Source organism: Zea mays, chromosome 5 (genome assembly GCF_902167145.1).
Source record: "Zea mays cultivar B73 chromosome 5, Zm-B73-REFERENCE-NAM-5.0, whole genome shotgun sequence".
Lineage (NCBI taxonomy): Eukaryota > Viridiplantae > Streptophyta > Magnoliopsida > Poales > Poaceae > Zea > Zea mays.
In genome coordinates this window covers 223,236,801-223,262,582 of record NC_050100.1, presented here as the reverse complement: position 1 = coordinate 223,262,582, position 25,782 = coordinate 223,236,801, and the positions used below count along the sequence as shown (strand labels likewise).

General features: G+C 48.0%; 1 protein-coding gene across 1 annotated transcript; it reads right to left on the bottom strand.

Moving 5' to 3' along the window:
* Nucleotides 1-1,620: 1,620 nt before the first annotated feature.
* LOC100281034 (uncharacterized) lies at nt 1,621-4,884 on the bottom strand. The gene is made up of 2 exons (NM_001153953.2): nt 4,658-4,884; nt 1,621-3,115 (listed from the first exon to the last, which is right to left on the bottom strand). The coding sequence occupies exons 1-2, from the start codon at nt 4,692-4,694 to the stop codon at nt 1,980-1,982; spliced, it is 1,173 nt and encodes a 390-aa protein (NP_001147425.2). The 5' UTR covers nt 4,695-4,884; the 3' UTR covers nt 1,621-1,979.
* Nucleotides 4,885-25,782: the final 20,898 nt, after the last annotated feature.

Here is a 25,782-nt window from a genome sequence, read left to right as displayed (position 1 = left end):
AAACGTGTCCGATAGCGACCATAAATCTAACATGACATCTCTTACATCTCACCTACATCAGCTTATTATACTTGCTCTAAACCTCTAAACCGCAAATCACTTTGATGAGCACGCAGTGGCGAAACTACTTAGACACTAGAGGATGCATATACGCCCACAAAAATTTGCAAAACTGGTGATAGATTTTCTCTAGTTTCGTCACTGTGACCACCTATTATTAGCATGTATTCTCAAGGCATGCATGGACATCCTCGTTTGGTTTACTCTAGTTTCGTCACTGTGACCGCGCGTAACACGCTGTTATTGCAACATACATTTATTACTAGTATAAGGAAAACGGGAAAAAACACGTGACGATAGTATAGATATAGCTAGCTAGTGCTCATGCTTGATGTGTGTGTGTGTGTGTGTGCGCGCGCGAGGCTGCCTGCGATGCGGCCGGACACACCACACATGGTCCATGCATGCAGGGGTCCGTGACACATGGGCAGGGCCAGCGCGTGTGATGTGGACTAGTCGCGCGCCTTCAGTTCCCGACTTCCCGGCCGTCGTCGTCGGCACGAAGCGGGGGGCCGGCCTCTCTCTGTCTCTCGTGCACCCACTGGCGCACGGCGCGTGCAGAAAAGTCTAGCTAGCTACTCCGACGCGGCAACAGTATCATATCGGCGCGGCCTATAGCTAGGCGCTACTGTTAGCTCGCTCTGTCGCGCCGCGGCTCTTGGGTCAGCTTGGAGAAGAGATGGAGCTAGTTCGAACAGTGATGGCGCGCTACAGCAACGCTGGCCGGGACCATGCATCCTTAGCTACGTGTCTACGCTACGCACACCTCGACCTGTGCTGTGCTGGGGGCTGGGCTGCTGTGGCTTCGTCACGTCGTTCCTACCTGCATCTGCATGCTTTGCTGGCCAATGGCGAGCATCAGTCCATGCATGCGGAGCGAGCGTTTTGTGTCGTAAGATCAGCCTTTGCCCTAGTGAGACAGAGAACGCAAAAGGAGGAAGCATTGCATAAAGGCCCCTGTGTGCAAATACTGCATGCTAACAGGGCAAAAATGTGCACGTTACTGTTTTTTTTCTTTTCTTTTCTTTTCTCTTCCTCCTACAGGGTTTTTCTTTTCTCTCTCGCTCTATCTCTTTTTTTATTATTTTTTGCTAAAGGGAAAAAGAAAGGAGAGGGGTGGGGTGGCTGGCTGGCTGGAACTCGGTTGCAGTAGTACGTACAATGATAGCTGCGGCCGTATCCGAGCTGGGCCAGCTTTAATCAAGGCTCCGCAATATGCCCAGGCCCAGGCGGAAGCAGAGCCAGCCAGAGAGACAAGGAGCAGAGACGCGGCACGTGAGGAGCCCAACTAACCGTCCAATCACTCCACATCTGACGGCTGCCAGGAACCAAAGCATATGCAGAGAAGGGCGTGTCTTCCATGAGCAAAGCCGCAGCTACTGCACGGCGTCGAGAGCGCAGCGCAGACCAATAATTGCCAGCCTTCAGTCACCTGCAATGCAAAGAGAAATCAGTACGTGCTAAGGTAAATGTTTGGGGACGGGGCCTACATAAACAAATAGTAGGCGTTGTTGCGGCACAGCGCCATCTTCAATTAATACACACACAGAGAGAGAAGGGTGCAATGCAACACCATGTGGCAACATTTCGTTCAGGGGAGTTGCCAGTTGCCACCCAGGTAACAAAAAAAAAACCACAAATGTTTCAGAACAAGACAATATCGGAAAACAGACGAGCAACACCCTAGAACGGATGCAGTGCATTGATTTAGTACACAAACAGCTAAGGCTCTCAGCTACCTTACTCCACTCACCACAGAATTCAGCTAAACGGCTACCAAGCTAGGCGTACAAAATGAACCAGCAAAAGATCAGCACAGACCGGAACAGAGTTAGCCTTGCTCATTTACAATTTTCTAGAGGGGGCCAAGCAAAGTGGGTTCAAACTTCAAACAGAGCGCCAGGTCACCCACTTTATCATCAATCCATGCTGCTGCTCAACACTTCAACCAGCTCGTTTTTCTTCTTCTTCGAGTACCCTTTGATTCCTCGAGACTTTGCGAGCTCTCTCAGCTCCGCAACCTTCAGAGAGCTTAGATCCGCACTTCCCGTGGGGGTGGAGTCGTTCTCGTGCGACTCATCCGTATCTGTGACATCAGAGATACCCAAAGAAGGTTCTGGATACTCGTCGTCTGGTTCATCCGCATCGAATTCTTCATCGTCATGTAAAATGTCATCGAGGTCATTCAAAGAAATGTTTCCTGGTTCTATTACAGAATCCGCCTCATATGGAGACATGGAGTCAGGCTCATCTGTAGCAGTCCTCTCATCAAGAGCTGTCTTAGCTTTCTGTACAGCATCCACGGCATTACTGCCGATGGACTTGCGATCGTCATCAGTGTCCAGATCCGCATTGATAACAGGCTGGAACTTCACTCCAGGAACAGGAGACCTTCGCCTGAAATTTGAGGCTGGCCTTATGAAGGGTGCCGGAGGTGGCTTCTTCTTCTCTTCCTGGATGTCACTTTTTGTGCCAAAGACGGTTGAACCTTGTCTATTTCCAGAATCGTTGCCTCTCCTCAATACATCGGAATTCTGCTCTTTGTCGTCACCATTCTTTCTTCTCTGGTCCACAGAGTGTTTCCTGAGCAACTGAAGAAGTGAATCAACACTGCCCCTTTCACCCTGCACTTTTGCATGTTCAGGCTTCTTGTCTTCCCTGCTTTTCCCCCTAGCTCGCAGCTGTGCTTGAACCCTTTTAAAGAGTTCCACGATCTCCTTCTCTCTTTCCCCAGGAGCCGATGTGGCTTGAGGACGGGAATTGCTTGCCAAAGAGATTGGTGGCCCATTCTTGGAGAACATGATATCACTATCAAATTCATCAATGTTCTCAGAGTCATCTTTATCCTGGTACGACTTGCCTTTTCCTCTGGAGGACCCCCCTTTTTGTTGTCGCGATATATCCGAATTCCTTGGCCTATGGTGGTTGGGGCTTGCATTACATACCAAGGATACCCTCATTGGCCCCAACGTAGGTGATGTGCCCATGAAACAAGCACCTGGAGGGACTCTGCATTCTCCATGATGCAAAGGTAAGATTGCTCTGCCTGAGACCCCTGTGCAGCAAAAGCACTGTACATTAGTTATTGCTTCAGAAGGAACTTGTGAATTAGGCAGGAATAGGAAGTTTAAAATGGAACTGTATGAATTAATTGCTACCGTACACGGCATGGGATATCGATGACAAAATAAATCAAGACTGCATGGTTAACAAGAATGATTTTGATATAAACGTCTTCGTGGAAATATCATATCAAAGTCAGTATGCACAGATCCACATGGATTGGACGACATATAAAAGTAACCTACAAAATCTTTTTTAAGGAAAAACGGAAGGTATCGGAAGGAAAAAGAAAATGAACTACAATGACTGTTTATACAAAAAACGAAGTGTTAAACAAGCCCACATTCACCTTTTAGTCTAGAACAGAAGCCACAAGTCATAGTTTGATCATGGAAACATGATAAGGCATTTAAAGAGTATGTGCCATTTATGTGGCCTATTTGTACATCTGCAAGGTACGTACAGTGCTACTTCACAAGTGGAGGTGCACAGCATACAGTAAGAGTAGATCTGCACATTTTTATGGCTCAGCTAACAAACTGTCATAATTAAAGCCAAACATCGCAAAAGTGAGAGATGTTTACACCATGTACGAAAAAGATGAAAACACTGCACTGGGCGATGATACCGAGAAATAGCAAACAACAGTAAGTCTAATATAAGGCAAATCTGGGGGATTAAATGCAATCCATTTTGAACATGTGGCTATTAACACGGCAGTCACCTAACAGAATATAGCAAAGAACAGTAATTTAGTCAACATGTGCATCCAGACAGCTAAGAAACTCCAAGGCGAATTAAATAGAAAAGATCATCACGCGTCAATTAGATATAGGTTTTCTTTGTAAAGCCATGGATGGAGCATGAAATATACATCATATGCAATCCCAGTCACAACATTTATAAATATCTGATCAAATTAGCGAGTTGGAATGGACGGTGAATTCAACACTGATGAGATTTGCAATCAATTTGATAAGAGTCCAAAGACCTATTATATTATAGTTTGTGCAACCAAATCTCTATTCAGTTTCTTAGTAGATGCGGCTGGCAGCGTTACACTGGACTACAGCAGCCACATTCTTTAGTTTGTCCACAGCGCACTCCATGAGGACCAAAAGTAATTTGCCCCATCTGCTACGCTGGAATTTCACAGCAAAGGTTCTAATTCCCCAGAGCAATCTGGTGGAATCCACTGGCTCCAACAGTTCCGTTCTCCACACAACTCCCGATTAGGTTTCCACTGACGATTCGCCATTTTCACGCAGTGTAATCTGGGGAACCCGCGCCACGTAGCAAACGGTCGAACCTCGACCGTTGGGCAGGCTGCCCTACCCCCACATCGCAAGCATTGCTTCCCTTGTCACGATAGCGGCGCGCGCACGGCACAGGGCGGCAGGGAAAACGTCGTCCAACAACAGGAGATAGAGCAGAACCACGAAGCGAAACCCTAGGCGGTTAGAGGTGGACGGCGTCACACGGTAGACACGGGAAACGGGAGGCGGAGGTGAGGGGAGTGGGGGTGGTCGCCTACCGCGGTGGTGGACGAGGGCGGGAGCAACAGAAGACATTCCTCCGTCGAGGGCGCGGCCGCCCGGAGGCGTCCCGACCGACGACGGCGACGGCGGGTGAAGCGGCGACCAGGCTCGGGGGCGGGGGCGACAGGTGATAAAGCGAAAGCGAGAGAAGTGGTGGTGGAGTGGGGGGATTTTCGCGAGGGGCTTGGCCTCCACTCCACAAGGCCGAGGGCGGGGACGTGGGCCGGCTCGTGTCAGTCGCTCCGGGAGACGGGTACCTCCTCGTCTCGTCGTCCACGCGCGCGAGCCCGGGGACGACGTCATTTGCCCGCCGCATCGGTTTGGGACGATGGGCCCTGAGGAGGGCTGGTTTGGGACTGCGGCAGACATGCCGTGGGCATGCAGAGAAGCCCAAATATTATTCAGTTTGGGCATCTGTTCCTGTAATTCATTCATCTGCATCGCTGTCAGCCCAACGAAGTTTTTCTCTTTTTTCTGCTATCTAAAACATTCCACAGTTCTATGATCGTCATATGCTATCTTTTCCCTTCCCGCTTTATTTAAAAATAAGATAAAATTATGCACAAGTGAAGGTTTGAACTGTGGTTATTGGCTCCATATCCATATTCACCTAACTAACAAAGTACACATATTTTATGTTTTATTAAACAAAGTGTAAAGTGTACTCATGATATATAGAAACTATAGCAATACTCGGGTATCTGACTAATACCTTTGTATATATGACTAATACCTCTGTATATATGTGTCGGCGTTTCGAGACCGGGGGGTCCCTGGGCCGACGAGTGAAATGTCGTCGCGTGCCCCAGCCCAGATGGGTCGGCGCGAGACGAAGCGCGAAGGGGGGAAAGGAGACGGGCGTGAGAGAGGTGGAAATCTCGCGGCCTTCGTGTTTGTCCCGCGCCCAGGTCGGGTGCGCTTGCAGTAGGGGGTTACAAGCGTCCACGCGGGAGGGGGAGCGAGCGGCCTCACGCGGGCGCCTGTCCCGTCCTCTTCCCCGCGCGGCCAACCTTCCCTAAGAGGGCCCTGGTCCTTCCTTTTATAGGCGCAAGAAGAGGATCCAGGTGTACAATGGGAGTGTAGCAGAGTGCTAACGTGTCTAGCGGAGGAGAGCTAGCGCCCTAAGTACATGCCATCGTGGCAGCCGGAGAGGTTTTGGCACCCGGTTCGTGTGGTGTCGTGGCCGTCGGAGGAGCGCTGGAGCCTAACGGAAGGACAACTGTCGGGGCTGTCGAGTCCTTGCTGACGTCCTCTTGCTTCCGTAAGGGGGCTGAGAGCCGCCGACGTCATAGAGCGTGCGGGGCGCCATCATTACTTGTCTGGCAGAGCGAGCCAGATGGGACGCCGGTCTTGTTCCCCGTAGCCTGAGTCAGCTTGGGGGTAGGGTAATGATGGCGCCTCCTGTTGACATGGTCGGTCCGTGCCCTAGATTGGGCGATGTGGAGGCTCCTCCGAGGTCGAGGTCGAGTCTGTCTTCCGTGGCCGAGGTCGAGTCCGAGCCCCCGGGTCGGGCGAGGCGGAGACCGTCGGCTGAGGCCAGGGCTGAGTCCGAGCCCTGGGGTCGGGCGAAGCGGAGTTCGTCATCTTCCGGGGCTGAGCCCGAGTCCGAGCCCTGGGGTCGGGCGGATCGGAGTTCGCCGTCTTCCGGGGTTGAGCCCGAGTCCGAGCCCTGGGTCGGGCGGAGCGGAGTTCGTCGTCTTCCGGGGCTGAGCCCGAGTCCGAGCCCTGGGTCGGGCGGAGCGGAGTTCGTCGTCTTTCGGGGCTGAGCCCGAGTCCGAGCCCTGGGTCGGGCGGAGCGGAGTTCGCCGTCTTCCGGGGCTGAGCCCGAGTCCGAACCCTGGGTCGGGCGGAGCGGAGTTCGCCGTCTTCCGGAGCGGAGTTCCCTATGGTGCCTGAGGCCGGGCCTGGCCGCCTGTCATCCTCGCTCTGTCGAGTGGCACAGCAATCGGAGCGGCGCAGGCGGCGCTGTCCTTCTGTCAGGCCGGTCAGTGGAGCGGCGAAGTGACTGCGGTCACTTCGGCTCTGTCGACTGGAGGACGTGCGTCAGGATAAAGGTGTCAGGCCACCTTTGCATTAAATGCCCCTGCGATTTGGTCGGTTGGCGTGGCGATTTGGCCAGGGTTGCTTCTTGGCGAAGACTGGGCCTCGGGTGAGCCGAAAGTATGTTCGTCGCTGGAGGGGGGCCTCGGGCGAGACGTAGATCCTCCGGGGTCGGCTGCCCTTGCCCGAGGCTGGGCTCGGGCGAGGCGTGATCGAGTCCCTCGAATGGACTGATCCTTGACTTAGTCGCACCCATCAGGCCTTTGCAGCTTTGTGCTGATGGGGGTTACCAGTTGAGAATTAGGAGCCTTGAGGGTACCCCTAATTATGGTCCCCGACAGTAGCCCCCGAGCCTCGAAGGGAGTGTTAATACTCGCTTGGAGGCTTTCGTCGCACTTTTTTGCAAGGGGACCAGCCTTTCTTGGTTGCGTTTTGTTCCGGTGGGTGCGCGCGAGCGCACCCGCCGGGTGTAGCCCCCGAGGCCTCGGAGGAGTGGTTTGACTCCTCCGAGGTCTTAATGCCTTGCGCAATGCTTCGGCTGGTCTGGTCGTTCCCTCATGCGAGCTGGCCGTAGAAAGGGTGCACGGTCGGGTCCCAAGTTCTCGGGCTGGTATGTTGACGCTGTCAACGGTTTGGCCGGAGCCGGGTTTGCGAGAGCAGCCCCCGAGCCTCTGCATAGGGCGAGAGGACGGTCAAGGACAGACTCGACTTTTTTACATACGCCCCTGTGTCGCCTTTCCGCAAGGAGGAGGGGGGGAGAGCGCCATGTTGCCCTCGGAGGGCGCCGAACATGGTGTCTCCAGTGAGCTGCTGGCGGGTAATCCGAGTGGACGCCCGTGCCCCATTTGCTAGGGGTCGGCTAGAGGCCCGGAGGAGCGCCCAAAAGTACCTGCGGGTGATCTGCCGGACCCGGTCCCCTGTCGACGGGGTCCGAGGGCTCGATGCCTCCCTCTGATGGGATTCCGTTACAAGATTGTTCCCGCTGGTCTCGGAAATGTCCTAGGGTACCTCAGGAGCGTAGCCCGAGCCTTGGTTATGTATCAAACGTACCCATGGTCATCCCTCGCTCTATGTCTGAGGCGGCTGTGAACCCTTCGAGGGCCAACCTACGAACCCCTGATCAGTAGTGGGCGCGGAGCCCGAGTAGCCTGAGGTGGCCATTGAACCCTTCCGAGGGGCCGGCCTTCGAACCTCTGACCAGTAGTGGGTGTGGAGCCCACGCGCTCTGAGGCGGCTGTTAAACCCCTCCGAGGGGCCAGCCTTCGAACCTCTGATCAGTAGGGAGGCTCGGAGCCTGTTTCCTTCATGGAGAAGGATCCTTTTCGGGGTATCCCCCTTTACCGGTCCCTGTTGTAAGAGAGAGAAAGAGGAAAAGGATACAAAATCGAATGACGTGGCGTACCTTTTTGGACGCGGTCATTATGGTGAAGGCGAAGCGTCGCTCGCTTCCCCTGCCAGAGGCGCCGCCTGTCCCGCTGCGGAGTTAATGCGATGGGGCGAGTGGTTCGCGGGGCGGCCGTTGCGCGTGCGCGAGCCGTTCGAGGAACGGAACACGGGCGCGCCTTCTTCACGCCGTGAGAGAGGTTTCTCTCGCTGTCCCTGGATAGGACGTAAGTTTGGCTGACGACGTGACCGCTGCTCCTGCCCGCCTGCCACCACCATTACTGTCGGCCCATTTTTGGCTGTATTGGCCGTCGCACCGGGTTGGCACTGCTGGGTCGTACGCAGGGTCGCCTCGACTCGCGGTACTGGTTCCACAGTCGAGGAGGCGTGGTAGTGGTGCGAGTGGCGGTGCAGTTGCTTGCACGTAGCGACCGGCGCGCCGGTTGCATGACGCGTGGGCGTGGGCCCCCATGTTGGGTGCGTTGGTGAAAGTCGCCTAGAGGGGGGGGTGAAAGGGAAATGTGCCCTTGGGCCATTTCTAAGTATTTTGGTGATTGAGTGCAAACACAAGTGCTTAAATGTGAACTTATGCCCATGGATGAACAAAGTGCAAATCATGAGTAAAGGTATGTTTCTAAGCCTTAGTACATTGGTTTTGTGTACTAATATACTTGTCTAAGTGTTAGAAACAGAGAGAAGAAGAAAAGAAAAGAGATGGAAAAAGCTTGGCTGTGTACAGCCAAGACTCAGCCCAGTCTGGCACGCCGGACTGTCCGGTGGTGCACCGGACAGTGTCCGGTGCGCCAGACTGACTTGGCGTGAAGAGGCCGCTCTCGGGAATTCGCCGACGGCGTACGGCTAAAATTCACCGGACTGTCCGGTGTGCACCGGACTGTCCGGTGAGCCAACGGTCGGCCGGGCCAACGGTCGGCCGCGCGATCTGCGCGGGACACGTGGCCGAGCCAACGGTCGGAAGGGGGCACCGGACTGTCCGGTGTGCACCGGACATGTCCGGTGCGCCAACGGCTCCCAGATCTGCAACGGTCGGCTGCGCTGTTTAAGGAAGGAAATCGGGCACCGGACTGTCCGGTGCACCCGACGACAGAAGGCAAGGATGGCCTTCCAGAATTGCTCTAAACGGCTCCTAGCTGCCTTGGGGCTATAAAAGGGACCCCTAGGCGCATGGAGGAGACAACCAAGCAACCTTAGAGCATTCTTGATCATCCACACTCAGTCTTTGCGCATTCGTTTGTCATTCTAAGTGATTCGAGCTTCGTTCTAGTGAGAACTTTGAGATAGTCTTTTGAGCTCGATTCTTGGCCGTGTGTGTGCGCATTTTGCTGTGAATTTGTGTGTGTTGCTTCCCTCCCTTACTCCGTATTTCTTTGTGAATCTCAAGTGTAAGGGCGAGAGACTCCAAGCTGTGGAGATTCCTCGCAAACGGGATATTAAAAGGCAAAGCAAAACACCGTGGTATTCAAGTTGGTCTTTGGACCACTTGAGAGGGGTTGATTGCAACCCTCGTCCGTTGGGACGCCACAACGTGGAGTAGGCAAGCGTTGGTCTTGGCCGAACCACGGGATAAACCACTGTGTCATCTCTGTGTTTGATCTCTTGTGGTATTGTGTTTTATTGAGACTCCTCTCTAGCCACTTGGCAATTATTGTGCTAACACTTAACAAGTTTTTTTGTGGCTATTAGTTTAAGTTTTACAGGATCACCTATTCACCCCCCCTCTAGGTGCTCTCAATTGGTATCAAAGCCGTTCTCTTCAAGAAAGGGACTAATCGCCCGAAGAGATGGATCCTAAGGGAAAGGGGATGGTGGTCGACAACAACGAGAAGGAGTCTATCTTCAACGAGCCGAAGAATGACAAGTCTACCGACTTGGGCTCAAGCCACAAGCGCAAAGATGGGAAGAAGAAGAAGACAAGGCGCATCAAGGAGATCGTCTACTACGACAGCGACGAATCCTCTTCTTCCCAAAAGGACGACGACAACGACTACAGGAAGACGGTCAATTCGAACTTTTCATTTGATTATTCTCGCATTCCACATAGTTCGAATTCGCATTTACTTTCCATTCCTCTTGGCAAACCTCCACACTTCGATGGGGAGGACTACGGATTTTGGAGTCACAAAATGCGTAGTCACTTATTTTCTCTCCATCCAAGCATATGGGAGATTGTAGAGAATGGAATGAAATTTGATAGCTCGGATAGCCCTATGTTTATTAATGAACAGATTCATAAAAATGCACAAGCTACTACTGTGTTGCTAGCCTCTTTGTGCAGGGACGAGTACAACAAGGTGAGCGGCTTGGACAATGCCAAGCAGATATGGGACACCCTCAAGATTTCTCATGAGGGAAATGACGTTACCTTGCTTACCAAAACGGAGTTGGTGGAGGGCGAGCTTGGACGGTTCGCGATGATAAGGGGCGAGGAGCCAACTCAAACCTACAACCGGCTCAAGACCCTTATTAACAAAATAAGGAGCTACGGAAGCACGCGATGGACGGACCACGACGTCGTTCGACTAATGCTAAGGTCCTTTACCGTTCTTGATCCTCATTTGGTGAATAATATTCGTGAGAATCCCAGGTACACCAAAATGTCGCCCGAAGAAGTCCTAGGAAAATTCGTCAGCGGGCGAATGATGATCAAGGAGGCGAGGTACGTGGACGACGCCTTGAATGGACCGATCAACGAGCCGCAACCTCTTGCTCTCAAAGCAACAAGGAGCAAGGAGGCGCTACCTAGCAAGGTGGCACAAATTGAAGCGGCCGGACTTAATGATGAAGAGATGGCCCTCATCATCAAAAGATTCAAGACGGCGCTTAAGGGTCGCAAGGGACAGCCAAGCAAGACCAAAGCCAAGGGGAAGCGCTCATGCTTCAAATGTGGTAAGCTTGGTCATTTTATTGCTAACTGTCCCGACAATGATAGTGATCAGGACCAAGGGAACAAAAGGGAGAAGAAGAAGCATTACAAGAAGGCCAAGGGCGAGGCACATATCGGAAAGGAGTGGGATTCGGATTGCTCCTCCTCCGACTCCGACAATGAAGGACTTGCCACCACCGCTTTCAACAAATCAACCCTCTTCCCCAACGAGCGTCACACATGCCTTATGGCAAGGGAGAAGAAGGTGAGTACTCGAGACACCACTTATGTTTCTTCTAGTGATGATGAGTCTAGCGATGAGGAAATAGATTACTCTAGCTTGTTCAAGGGATTGGATAGAAATAAGATTGATAAGATAAATGAACTCATTGATGCATTGAATGAGAAGGATAAACTCTTAGAGAAACAAGAGGACTTATTGTATGAAGAACATGATAAATTCATAGAAGCACAAAAATCCTATGCTTTAGAAGTTAAAAGAAATGAAATGCTGTCTTTTGAACTATCTACTTGTCATGAAACCATTTCTACTTTAAAAGGTGTCAACAATGATTTAAATGCTAAATTAGAAGTAGCAAATAAATCCAACTCTTGTGTAGAACATGTTGTAATTTGTACTAGGTGTAAAGATTTTGACATTGATGCTTGTAGTGAACACCTAGTTTCAATTTCCAAGCTTAATGATGAATTGGCTAGTCTTAATGCACAACTTAAGACTAGCAAGAATGATTTCGATAAACTAAAATTTGCAAGGGATGCCTACACAATTGGTAGACACCCCTCAATTAAGGATGGACTTGGCTTCAAGAGAGAAGCCAAGAACTTAACAAGCCATAAGGCTCCCATTCCCGCCAAGGAGAAAGGGAAGGCCCCTATGTCTAGTAGTGTGCAAAAGAACCATGCTTTTATGTATCATGATAGGAGACAAACTAGAAACGCTTATAGGAGTTTTAATGCTTATAATGATTTTGACTCTCATGCCATGTTTGCTTCTAGTTCTTCCTATATGTATGGTAGAAATATGTCTAGGAAAAATGCTATTCATCATATGCCTAGAAAGAATGTTATTCATGCTCCTAGGAAAGTAGTGAATGAACCTTCTACAATTTATTGTGCTTTAAATGCTTCCTTTGCTATTTGTAGAAAGGATAAGAAAATAGTTGCTAGGAAGTTAGGGGCAAAATGCAAGGGAGACAAAACTTGCATTTGGGTCCCTAAGGATATTTGTGCTAACCTTGTAGGACCCAACATGAGTTGGGTACCTAAAACCCAAGCCTAAATTTGCCTTGCAGGTTTATGCATCCGGGGGTTCAAGCTGGATTATCGACAGCGGATGCACAAACCATATGACGGGGGAGAAGAAGATGTTCACCTCCTACGTCAAGAATAAGGATTCCCAAGATTCAATTATATTCGGTGATGGGAATCAAGGCAAGGTAAAAGGGTTAGGTAAAATTGCAATCTCAAATGAGCACTCAATTTCTAATGTGTTTTTAGTTGAGTCTCTGGGATATAATTTACTATCTGTTAGTCAATTATGCAATATGGGATATAACTGTCTATTTACAAATGTAGATGTGTCTGTCTTTAGAAGAAGTGATGGTTCACTAGCTTTTAAGGGTGTATTAGACGACAAACTTTATTTAGTTGATTTTGCAAAAGAAGAGGCCGGTCTAGATGCATGCTTAATAGCTAAGACTAGCATGGGCTGGCTGTGGCATCGCCGCTTAGCACATGTGGGGATGAAGAACCTTCACAAGCTTCTAAAGGGAGAACACGTGATAGGTTTGACTAACGTTCAATTCGAAAAAGATAGACCTTGTGCAGCTTGTCAAGCAGGTAAACAAGTGGGAGGAGCACATCACAGCAAGAATGTGATGACCACTTCAAGACCTCTGGAGCTGCTGCATATGGATCTCTTCGGACCCGTCGCCTATCTGAGCATAGGAGGAAGTAAGTATGGTCTAGTTATTGTTGATGACTTTTCCCGCTTCACTTGGGTATTCTTTTTGCAGGATAAGTCTGAAACCCAAGGGACCCTCAAGCGCTTCCTCAGGAGAGCTCAAAATGAGTTTGAGCTCAAAGTGAAGAAGATAAGGAGCGACAACGGGACCGAATTCAAGAACCTTCAAGTAAAGGAGTTCCTTGAAGAGGAAGGGATCAAGCACGAGTTCTCCGCTCCCTACACACCACAGCAAAATGGTGTGGTAGAGAGGAAGAACAGGACGCTCATAGATATGGCAAGGACGATGCTAGGAGAGTTCAAGACCCCCGAGTGCTTTTGGACGGAAGCCGTGAACACGGCTTGCCACGCCATCAACAGGGTCTACCTTCATCGCCTCCTCAAGAAGACATCGTATGAGCTACTAACCGGTAACAAACCCAATGTATCTTACTTTCGTGTATTTGGGAGCAAGTGCTACATTCTAGTGAAGAAAGGTAGAAATTCTAAATTTGCTCCCAAAGCTGTAGAAGGGTTTTTGTTAGGTTATGACTCAAATACAAAGGCGTATAGAGTCTTCAACAAATCATCGGGTTTGGTTGAAGTCTCTAGCGACGTTGTATTTGATGAGACTAATGGCTCTCCAAGAGAGCAAGTTGTTGATTGTGATGATGTAGATGAAGAAGATGTTCCGACGGCCGCTATACGAACCATGGCGATTGGAGAAGTTCGGCCACAGGAACAAGATGAACGAGATCAACCTTCTTCCTCAACTATGGTGCATCCCCCAACTCAAGACGATGAACAGGTTCATCAACAGGAGGCGTGTGATCAAGGGGGAGCACAAGATGATCATGTGATGCAGGAAGAAGCGGAACCGGCACCTCCAACACAAGTTCGAGCGATGATTCAAAGGGATCATCCCATCGACCAAATTCTGGGTGACATTAGCAAAGGAGTAACTACTCGGTCTCGATTAGTTAATTTTTGTGAACATTACTCCTTTGTCTCTTCTATTGAGCCTTTCAGGGTAGAAGAGGCCTTGCTAGATCCAGACTGGGTGTTGGCCATGCAAGAAGAGCTCAACAACTTCAAGAGGAATGGAGTTTGGACGCTGGTACCTCGTCCTAAGCAAAATGTTGTGGGAACCAAGTGGGTGTTCCGCAACAAACAAGACAAGCACGGAGTGGTGACAAGGAACAAGGCTCGACTTGTGGCAAAAGGTTATGCCCAAGTCGCAGGTTTGGACTTTGAGGAGACGTTTGCTCCTGTGGCTAGGCTAGAATCGATTCGTATCTTGCTAGCATATGCCGCTCACCATTCTTTCAGGTTGTTCCAAATGGATGTGAAGAGCGCTTTCCTCAACGGGCCAATCAAGGAGGAGGTGTACGTGGAGCAACCCCCTGGCTTCGAGGATGAACGGTACCCCGACCACGTGTGTAAGCTCTCTAAGGCGCTCTATGGACTTAAGCAAGCCCCAAGAGCATGGTATGAATGCCTTAGAGATTTCCTAATTGCTAATGCTTTCAAGGTTGGGAAAGCCGATCCAACTCTTTTCACTAAGACATGTGATGGTGATTTGTTTGTGTGCCAAATTTATGTCGATGACATAATATTTGGTTCTACTAATAAAAAGTCTTGTGAAGAGTTTAGCAGGGTGATGACGCAGAAATTCGAGATGTCAATGATGGGCGAGTTGAACTACTTCCTTGGGTTCCAAGTGAAGCAACTCAAGGACGGCACCTTCATCTCTCAAACGAAGTACACGCAAGATCTGCTGAAGCGGTTTGGGATGAAGGACGCCAAGCCCGCAAAGACTCCGATGGGGACCGACGGACACACCAACCTCAACAAAGGAGGTAAGTCCGTTGATCAAAAAGCATACCGGTCAATGATAGGGTCCTTACTTTATGTATGTGCTAGTAGACCGGATATTATGCTTAGCGTATGCATGTGTGCTAGATTTCAATCCGATCCTAAGGAGTGTCACTTAGTGGCAGTGAAGCGAATCCTTAGATATTTAGTTGCTATGCCTTGCTTCGGGCTCTGGTATCCAAAGGGGTCTACCTTTGACTTGATTGGATATTCAGACTCCGACTATGCTGGATGTAAGGTCGATAGGAAGAGTACATCGGGGACGTGCCAATTCTTAGGAAGGTCCCTGGTGTCATGGAATTCTAAGAAACAAACCTCCGTTGCCCTATCCACCGCTGAGGCCGAGTATGTTGCCGCAGGATAGTGTTGCGTGCAACTACTTTGGATGAGGCAAACCCTCAGGGACTTTGGCTACAATCTAAGCAAAGTCCCACTCCTATGTGATAATGAGAGTGCTATCCGCATGGCGGAAAATCCTGTTGAGCACAGCCGCACAAAGCACATAGACATCCGGCATCACTTTTTGAGAGACCACCAGCAAAAGGGAGATATCGAAGTGTTTCATGTTAGCACCGAGAACCAGCTAGCCGATATCTTTACCAAGCCTCTAGATGAGAAGACCTTTTGCAGGCTGCGTAGTGAGCTAAATGTCTTAGATTCGCGGAACTTGGATTGAATTGTAGCATACATGTGTTTATGCCTTTGATCATGTTCATTCTGCATTTTGTTGCTTATTGTGGTGCTCAAGTTGTACAAACACTCCCTGGACCTCACAAGTCCGTTGCAAAGTGATGCACATGTTTAGGGGGAGATGTGTTACAACTTGACCCTTTGAGACTAACCATATGCTTGAGTTTGCTTGATTTAGTCTCGAAGGAGAATTGAAAGGGAAAAGGTGGACTTGGACCATGAAAGACTTCCACTGCACTCCGATGAGAGGGTAACTAATTCCAAGTTCATCTCATGAACTCTTATTGCCATTTGCTCTTAATTGAAGATTTTGGTGAAGCAATGGGGTTAAAGGGCCACGATTGATCCCATTTTGGTGCTTGATGCCAAAGGGGGAGAAAATAAAGGCCAAAGTAAAAAATGGATCAGCTACCACTTGAGAGATTTGAAAATAGTAGAGTAGAGCTTTTGGTTTGTCAAAACTCTTTCATTGTCTCTTTTGTCAAAAGTTGGCTTCTTGTGGGGAGAAGTAGTGATTATGGGAAAAAGGGGGAGTTTTTGAAATCCTTGATCAATCTCTTTTGGAATGACTCTCTTTATGCTTCAACATATGTGTTTGACTTAGAGATAGAGATTTGAGTTTGATTTGCAAAAACAAACCAAGTGGTGGCAAAGGATGATCCATATATGCCAAAATTGAATAAAACTCAAATTTATTTTTTATTTTGCACTTGTTCTAGTTGCTTTATGTTGTGTTGGCATAAATCACCAAAAAGGGGGAGATTGAAAGGGAAATGTGCCCTTGGGCCATTTCTAAGTATTTTGGTGATTGAGTGCAAACACAAGTGCTTAAATGTGAACTTATGCCCATGGATGAACAAAGTGCAAATCATGAGTAAAGGTATGTTTCTAAGCCTTAGTACATTGGTTTTGTGTACTAATATACTTGTCTAAGTGTTAGAAACAGAGAGAAGAAGAAAAGAAAAGAGATGGAAAAAGCTTGGTTGTGTACAGCCAAGACTCAGCCCAGTCTGGCACGCCGGACTGTCCGGTGGTGCACCGGACAGTGTCCGGTGGTGCACCGGACAGTGTCCGGTGCGCCAGACTGACTCGGCGTGAAGAGGCCGCTCTCGGAAATTCGCCGACGGCGTACGGCTAAAATTCACCGGACTGTCCGGTGTGCACCGGACTGTCCGGTGAGCCAACGGTCGGCCGGGCCAACGGTCGGCCGCGCGATCTGCGCGGGACACGTGGCCGAGCCAACGGTCGGAAGGGGGCACCGGACTGTCCGGTGTGCACCGGACATGTCCGGTGCGCCAACGGCTCCCAGATCTGCAACGGTCGGCTGCGCTGTTTAAGGAAGGAAATCGGGCACCGGACAGTGTCCGGTGTGCACCGGACTGTCCGGTGCACCCGACGACAGAAGGCAAGGATGGCCTTCCAGAATTGCTCTAAACGGCTCCTAGCTGCCTTGGGGCTATAAAAGGGACCCCTAGGCGCATGGAGGAGACAACCAAGCAACCTTAGAGCATTCTTGATCATCCACACTCAGTCTTTGCGCATTCGTTTGTCATTCTAAGTGATTCGAGCTTCGTTCTAGTGAGAACTTTGAGATAGTCTTTTGAGCTCGATTCTTGGCCGTGTGTGTGCGCATTTTGCTGTGAATTTGTGTGTGTTGCTTCCCTCCCTTACTCCGTATTTCTTTGTGAATCTCAAGTGTAAGGGCGAGAGACTCCAAGCTGTGGAGATTCCTCGCAAACGGGATATTAAAAGGCAAAGCAAAACACCGTGGTATTCAAGTTGGTCTTTGGACCACTTGAGAGGGGTTGATTGCAACCCTCGTCCGTTGGGACGCCACAACGTGGAGTAGGCAAGCGTTGGTCTTGGCCGAACCACGGGATAAACCACTGTGTCATCTCTGTGTTTGATCTCTTGTGGTATTGTGTTTTGTTGAGACTCCTCTCTAGCCACTTGGCAATTATTGTGCTAACACTTAACAAGTTTTTTTGTGGCTATTAGTTTAAGTTTTACAGGATCACCTATTCACCCCCCCTCTAGGTGCTCTCAGGGGGTGAATAGGGCGAAACTGAAATTTACAAATATAAACACAACTACAAGCCGGGGTTAGCGTTAGTAATAAAGAAACGAGTCCGCGAGAGAGGGCGCAAAACAAATCCCAAGCGAATAAGCAAGTGAGACACGGAGATTTGTTTTACCGAGGTTCGGTTCTTGCAAACCTACTCCCCGTTGAGGAGGCCACAAAGGCCGGGTCTCTTTCAACCCTTCCCTCTCTCAAACGATCCACGGATCGAGTGAGCTTTCTCTTCTCAATCACTTGGAACACAAAGTTCCCACAAGGACCACCACAAGATTGGTGTCTCTTGCCTCAATTACAAGTGAGTTTGATTGCAAAGAAAGGATCAAGAAAGAGGAAAGCAATCCAAGCGCAAGAGCTCGAAAGAACACAAGCAAATCACTCTCTCTAGTCACTATGGCGTTGTGTGGAATTTGGAGAGGATTTGATCTCTTTGGTGTGTCTAGAATTGAATGCTAGAGCTCTTGTAGTAGTTGGGAAGTGGAAAACTTGGATGCAATGAATGGTGGGGTGGTTGGGGTATTTATAGCCCCAACCACCAAAAGTGGTCGTTGGGAGTCTGTCTGCTCGATGGCGCACCGGACAGTCCGGTGCACACCGGACAGTCCAGTGCCCCCTGCCACGTCATCACTGCCGTTGGATTCTAGCCGTTGGAGCTTCTGTCTTGTGGGCCCGCCTGGGTGTCCGGTGCACACCGGACATGCACTGTTCCTTGTCCGGTGTGCCAGTATGGGCGCGCCTGACCTCTGCGCGCGCAGAGCGCGCATTAAATGCGCGGCAGAGAGCCGTTGGCGCGGAGATAGCCGTTGCTCCGGAGACGTACCGGACAGTCCGGTGCACACCGGACAGTCCGGTGAATTTTAGCGGACTAGCAGTTGGAGTTTCCCGAAGCTGGCGAGTTCCTGAGGCTGCTCCTTCGTGGCGCACCGGACACTGTCCGGTGTACACAGGACAGTCCGGTGAATTATAGCGCGAGAGCCTCTGGAAATTCCCGAAGGTGGCGAGTTTGAGCTGGAGTCCTCTGGTGCACCGGACACTGTCCGGTGTACACCGGACAGTCCGGTGCTCCCAGACCAGAGGGCCTTTGGTTCCCACTTGGCTCCTTTGTTGAATCCAAAACTTGGTCTTTTTATTGGCTGAGTGTGAACCTTTTAAACCTGTGTAATCTATACACTTGGGCAAACTTAGTTAGTCCAAATGTTTGTGTTGGGTAATTCAACCACCAAAATTAATTAGGGACTAGGTGTAAGTCTAATTCCCTTTCAATCTCCCCCTTTTTGGTGATTGATGCCAACACAAACCAAAGCAAATATAGAAGTGCATAATTGAACTAGTTTGCATAATGTAAGTGTAAAGGTTGCTTGGAATTGAGCCAATATGAATACTTACAAGATATGCATGAATTGTTTCTTTCTTATATAACATTTTGGACCACGCTTGCACCACGAGTTTTGTTTTTGCAAACTCTTTTGTAAATCCTTTTCAAAGTTCTTTTGCAAATAGTCAAAGGTGAATGAATAAGATTTTGCAAAGCATTTTCAAGATTTGAAATTTTCTCCCCCTGTTTCAAATGCTTCTCCTTTGACTAAACAAAACTTCCCTTAAAAGAGATCCACCTCTTAGTGTTCAAGAGGGTTTTGAAACACCATTTTTGAAATACTACTTTCTCCCCCTTTTGAACACAATAGAATACCAATTGAAAATATTCAACACTAAGTTTTTGAAATTGGTGGTGGTGGTGGTGCGGTCCTTTTGCTTTGGGCTCATTTCTCCCCCTTTTTGGCATGAATCGCCAAAAACGGAATCATTAGAGCCCTTGAAGTGCTAACTCTCCTTTGGTCATAAATAAATGAGTTAAGATTGTACCAAAGACGAAGTCTGGTTCTTTTGCCTTGGGCTTTTACTTTCTTTCCCAAAGACAAAGTTCTTTTCTTTGATGCTCATTTCTCCCCAAGGAATGGAGAGTTGCTTGAAGTGACGGCGAAGTATGAGTTACGTAGTGGAAGCCTTTGTCTTCGCCGAAGACTCCAATTCCCTTTCAATATACCTATGACTTGGTTTGAAATAGACTTGAAAACACATTAGTCATAGCATATAAAAGAGACATGATCAAAGGTATATAAAAGAGCAATGTGTGCAATTTTAACAAAAGAAGTTCCTAGAATCAAGAATATTGAGCTCATGCCTAAGTTTGGTAAAAGTTTGTTCATCAAGAGGCTTGGTAAAGATATCGGCTAATTGATCTTTAGTGTTAATGTAAGAAATCTCGATATCTCCCTTTTGTTGGTGATCCCTAAGAAAGAGATACCGAATGGCTATGTGCTTAGTGCGGCTATGCTCGACGGGATTGTCGGCCATTTTGATTGCACTCTCATTATCACATAGCAAAGGGACTTTGGTTAATTTGTAACCGTAGTCCCGCAGGGTTTGCCTCATCCAAAGCAATTGCGCGCAACAATGGCCTGCGGCAATATACTCGGCTTCGGCGGTGGAAAGAGCGACCGAATTTTGCTTCTTTGAAGCCCAAGACACCAAAGATCTTCCCAAGAACTGGCAAGTCCCCGATGTGCTCTTTCTATTAATCTTACACCCCGCCCAATCGGCATCCGAATAACCAATCAAATCAAATGTGGATCCCCGAGGGTACCAAAGCCCAAACTTAGGAGTATAAGCCAAATATCTCAAGATTCGTTTTACGGCCGTAAGGTGGGATTCCTTAGGGTCGGATTGGAATCTTGCACACATGCAAACGGAAAGCATAATATCCGGTCGAGATGCACATAAATAGAGTAAAGAGCCTATCGTTGACCGGTATACCTTTTGATCCACGGACTTACCTCCCGTGTCGAGGTCGAGATGCCCATTAGTTCCCATGGGTGTCTTGATGGGTTTGGCATCCTTCATTCCAAACTTGCTTAGAATATCTTGAGTGTACTTCGTTTGGCTTAGGAAGGTGCCTTCTTGGAGTTGCTTTACTTGAAATCCTAGAAAATACTTCAACTCCCCCATCATAGACATCTCAAATTTTTGTGTCATGATCCTACTAAACTCTTCACAAGTAGATTCATTAGTAGACCCAAATATAATATCATCAACATAGATTTGGCATACAAACAAATCATTCTCAAGAGTTTTAGTAAAGAGTGTAGGATCGGCCTTTCCGACTTTGAATCCATTTGCAATAAGAAAATCTCTAAGGCATTCATACCATGCTCTTGGGGCTTGCTTGAGCCCATAAAGCGCCTTAGAGAGCTTATAGACATGATTAGGATACTCACTGTCTTCAAAGCCGGGAGGTTGCTCAACATAGACCTCTTCCTTGATTGGTCCATTGAGGAAGGCACTTTTCACGTCCATTTGATAAAGCTTAAAGCCATGGTAAGTAGCATAGGCCAATAATATGCGAATTGACTCAAGCCTAGCTACGGGTGCATAGGTTTCACCGAATCCAAACCTTCGACTTGGGAGTATCCCTTGGCCACAAGTCGAGCTTTGTTCCTTGTCACCACACCATGCTCGTCTTGCTTGTTGCGGAAGACCCATTTGGTTCCTACAACATTTTGATTAGGACGTGGAACTAAATGCCATACCTCATTTCTAGTGAAGTTGTTGAGCTCCTCTTGCATTGCCACCACCCAATCCGAATCTTGAAGTGCTTCCTCTACCTTGTGTGGCTCAATAGAGGAAACAAACGAGTAATGTTCACAAAAATGAGCAACACGAGATCGAGTAGTTACCCCCTTATGAATGTCGCCGAGGATGGTGTCGACGGGGTGATCTCGTTGGATTGCTTGGTGGACTCTTGGGTGTGACGGCCTTTGCTCTTCATCCTCCTTGTCTTGATCATTTGCATCTCCCCCTTGATCTATGCCGTCATCTTGAGGTGGCTCATTTGATTGATCTTCTTCTTCATCAACTTGAGCTTCTTCCTCATTTTGAGTTGGTGGAGATGCTTGCGTGGAGGAGGATGGTTGATCTTGTGCATTTGGAGGCTCTTCAGATTCCTTAGGACACACGTCCCCAATGGACATGTTCCTTAGCGCGATGCATGGAGCCTCTTCTTCACCTATCTCATCAAGATCAACTTGCTCTACTTGAGAGCCATTAGTTTCATCAAACACAGCGTCACATGAGGCTTCAACTAGTGTTTGAGTCATAACCAAGTAAAAAGCCTTCTACAGCCTTAGGAGCAAATTTAGATTTTCTACCTCTTTTAACAAGAATAAAGCATTTGCTACCAAAGACTCTAAAATATGAAATGTTGGGCTTTTTACCGGTGAGGAGTTCATATGATGTCTTCTTGAGGATTCGGTGAAGATATAACCGGTTGATGGCGTAGCAGGCAGTGTTGACCGCCTCGGCCCAAAACCGATCCGAAGTCTTGTATTCATCAAGCATGGTCCTTGCCATGTCCAATAGAGTTCTATTCTTCCTCTCCACTACACCATTTTGTTGTGGCGTGTAGGGAGAAGAGAACTCATGATTGATGCCCTCCTCCTCAAGGAAGCTTTCGATTTGAGAGTTCTTGAACTCCGTTCCGTTGTCGCTTCTTATTTTCTTGATCCTTAAGCTGAACTCATTTTGAGCCCGTTTCAAGAATCCCTTTAAGGTCTCTTGGGTTTGAGATTTTTCCTGCAAAAAGAATACCCAAGTGAAGCGAGAATAATCATCCACAATAACTAGACAGTACTTACTCCCGCCGATGCTTATGTAAGCGATCGGGCCGAATAGATCCATGTGTAGGAGCTCCAGTGGCCTGTCGGTCGTCATGATGTTCTTATGTGGATGATGAGTGCCAACTTGCTTCCCTGCTTGGCATGCGCTACAAATCCTGTCTTTCTCAAAATGAACATTTGTTAATCCTAAAATGTGTTCTCCCTTTAGAAGCTTGTGAAGATTCTTCATCCCAACATGGGCTAGTCGGCGGTGCCAGAGCCAACCCATGTTAGTTTTAGCAATTAAGCAAGTGTCGAGTTCAGCTTTATCAAAATCTACCAAGTATAGCTGACCCTCCAACACTCCCTTAAATGCTATTGAATCATCACTTCTTCTAAAGACAGTGACACCTATATCAGTGAATAGACAGTTGTAGCCCATTTGACATAATTGAGATACGGAAAGCAAATTGTAATCTAAAGAATCTACAAGAAAAACATTGGAAATAGAATGGTCAGGGGATATAGCTATTTTACCAAGACCTTTGACCAAACCTTGATTTCCATCCCCGAATGTGATAGCTCGTTGGGGATCTTGGTTTTTCTCGTAGGAGGAGAACATCTTCTTCTCCCCTGTCATGTGGTTTGTGCACCCGCTGTCGAGTATCCAACTTGAGCCCCCGGATGCATAAACCTACAAAACAATTTTAGTTCTTGACTTTAGGTACCCAAATGGTTTTAGGTCCTTTGGCATTAGACACAAGAACTTTGGGTACCCAAACACAAGTCTTGGAGCCCTTGTGTTTGCCCCCAACATATTTGGCAACTATCTTGCCGGATTTGTTAGTTAAAACATAAGATGCATCAAAAGTTTTAAATGAAATGTCATGATCATTTGATGCACTAGGAGTTTTCTTTCTAGGCAACTTAGCACGGGTTGGTTGCCTAGAACTAGATGTCTCACCTTTATACATAAAAGCATGATTTGGGCCAGAGTGAGACTTCCTAGAATGAATTCTCCTAATTTTGCTCTCAGGATAACCGGCAGGGTACAAAATGTAACCTTCGTTATCCTGAGGCATGGGAGCTTTGCCCTTTACAAAATTAGACAATCTTTTAGGAGGGGCACTAATTTTGACATTGTCTCCCCTTTGGAAGCCAATGCCATCCTTGATGCCCGGCCGTCTCCCATTATAAAGCATGCTACGAGCAAATTTAAATTTTTCATTTTCTAAGTTATGCTCGGCAATTTTAGCATCTAATTTAGCTATATGATCATTTTGTTGTTTAATTAAAGCCATGTGATCATGTATAACATCAATGTTAACATCTCTACATCTAGTACAAATAGAAGTGTGCTCAACAGTAGATGTAGAGGGTTTGCAAGAATTAAGTTCAACAATCTTAGCATGAAGAATATCATTTTTATCCCTAAGATCGGAAATTGTAGTTTTGCAAACATCAAAATCTTTAGCCTTAGCAATTAAATTTTCATTTTCTATTCTAAGGCTAGCAAGAGAAATGTTTAATTCTTCAATCCTAGCAAGCAAATCATCATTATTATCTCTAGGATTGGGAATTGAAACATTACAAACATGTGAATCAACCTTAGCATTTAAACTAGCATTTTCATGTCTAAGGTTGTCAATCATCTCACGGCAAGTGCTTAGCTCACTAGATAATTTTTCACATTTCTCAATTTCTAGAGCATAAGCCTTTTTAACCTTAACATGTTTCTTGTTTTCTTTAATTAGACAATCCTCTTGGGAATCGAAAAGGTCATCCTTTTCATGAATAGCACTGACTAATTCATTTAATTTTTCCTTTTGAGCTATGTTAAGGTTGGCAAAAAGGGAACGCAAACTATCCTCCTCATCACTAGCATTATCATCACTAGAAGATTCATATTTAGTGGAGGAGTTAGATTTAACCTTTTTCTTTTTGCCGTCCTTTGCCATGAGGCACTTGTGGTCGACGTTGGGGAAGAGAAGTCCCTTGGTGACGGCGATGTTGGCAGCGTCCTCATCGTCGGAGGAGTCACTTGAACTTTCGTCGGAGTCCCACTCCCGACAAACATGGGCATCGCCGCCCTTCTTCTTGTAGTATCTCTTCTTCTCCTTTCTTCTCCCCTTCTTGTCGTCGCCTCGGTCACTGTCACTAGACATAGGACATTTAGCAATAAAATGACCGGGCTTACCACACTTGTAGCAAACCTTCTTGGAGCGGGACTTGTAGTCTTTCCCCCTCCTTTGCTTGAGGATTTGGCAGAAGCTCTTGATGACGAGCGCCATTTCCTCATTGTCGAGCTTGGAGGCGTCTATTGGTTGTCGACTTGGTGTAGCCTCCTCCTTCTTTTCTTCCGTCGCCTTGAATGCGACGGGTTGAGCTTCGGATGTGGTGGGTTCGTCAAGCTCGTTGATTTTCCTCGAGCCTTCGATCATGCACTCAAAACTTACAAAATGCCCGATTACTTCCTCGGGGGTCATTTTAGTATATCTAGGATTACCACGAATTAATTGAACTTGAGTAGGGTTAAGGAAAATAAGAGATCTTAAAATAACCTTAACCACTTCGTGGTCATCCCATTTTATGCTCCCGAGTTTGCGCACTTGGTTCACCAGGGTCTTGAGCCGGTTGTACATGTGTTGTGGCTCCTCCCCTTTGCGAAGCCGGAACCGACCGAGCTCTCCCTCGATCGTTTCCCGCTTGGTGATCTTGGTGAGCTCATCTCCCTCGTGCGCGGTTTTGAGCACATCCCAAACCTCCTTGGCGCTTTTCAACCCTTGCACTTTGTTATACTCCTCTCTACTTAAAGAGGAGAGGAGTATCGTTGTCGCTTGAGAGTTGAAGTGCTTGATTTGGGCCACCTCATCCTCATCATAGTCCTTATCCCCTACCGATGGTACCTGTGCACCAAACTCAACAACATCCCATATACTTTTGTGGAGTGAGGTTAGATGAAATCGCATTAAATCACTCCACCTAGCATAATCTTCACCATCAAAAGTTGGTGGTTTGCCTAATGGGACGGAAAGTAAAGGTGCATGTTTAGAAATGCGAGGGTAGTGTAGGGGGATCTTACTAAACTTCTTACGCTCTTGGCGTTTAGAAGTTACGGAGGGCGCGTCGGAGCTGGAGGTCGATGTTGATGAAGTGTCGGTCTCGTAGTCGACCACTTTCCTCATCCTCTTTTGTTTGTCTCCGCTCCGATGCGGCTTGTGGGAAGAAGATTTTTCCTTCTTCTCTTTGTGGTGAGAAGAAGATTTCTTCTCCTTCCCTTTGTTGGAGGAGATCTTCTTCTTCTCCCTCCTCTTGGTGCGGGACTCTTCCGATGAAGTGCTCCCGTTGCTTGTAGTGGGCTTTTCGCCGGTCTCCATCTCCTTCTTGGCGTGATCTCCCGACATCACTTCGAGCGGTTAGGCTCTAATGAAGCACCGGGCTCTGATACCAATTGAAAGTCGCCTAGAGGGGGGGGGGTGAATAGGGCGAAACTGAAATTTACAAATATAAACACAACTACAAGCCGGGGTTAGCGTTTGTAATAAAGAAACGAGTCCGCG

What these genes read in the sequence shown, in the direction of transcription:
- LOC100281034 (NM_001153953.2), bottom strand. Translation starts at nt 4,694, where the DNA reads ATGTCTTCTGTTGCTCCCGCCCTCGTCCACCACCGCG. An exon ending in CGCCCTCGTCCACCACCGCG is followed by an intron (nt 3,116 to 4,657) that starts GTAGGCGACCAC and finishes TTTGCTGCACAG; the next exon opens with GGGTCTCAGGCAGAGCAATC.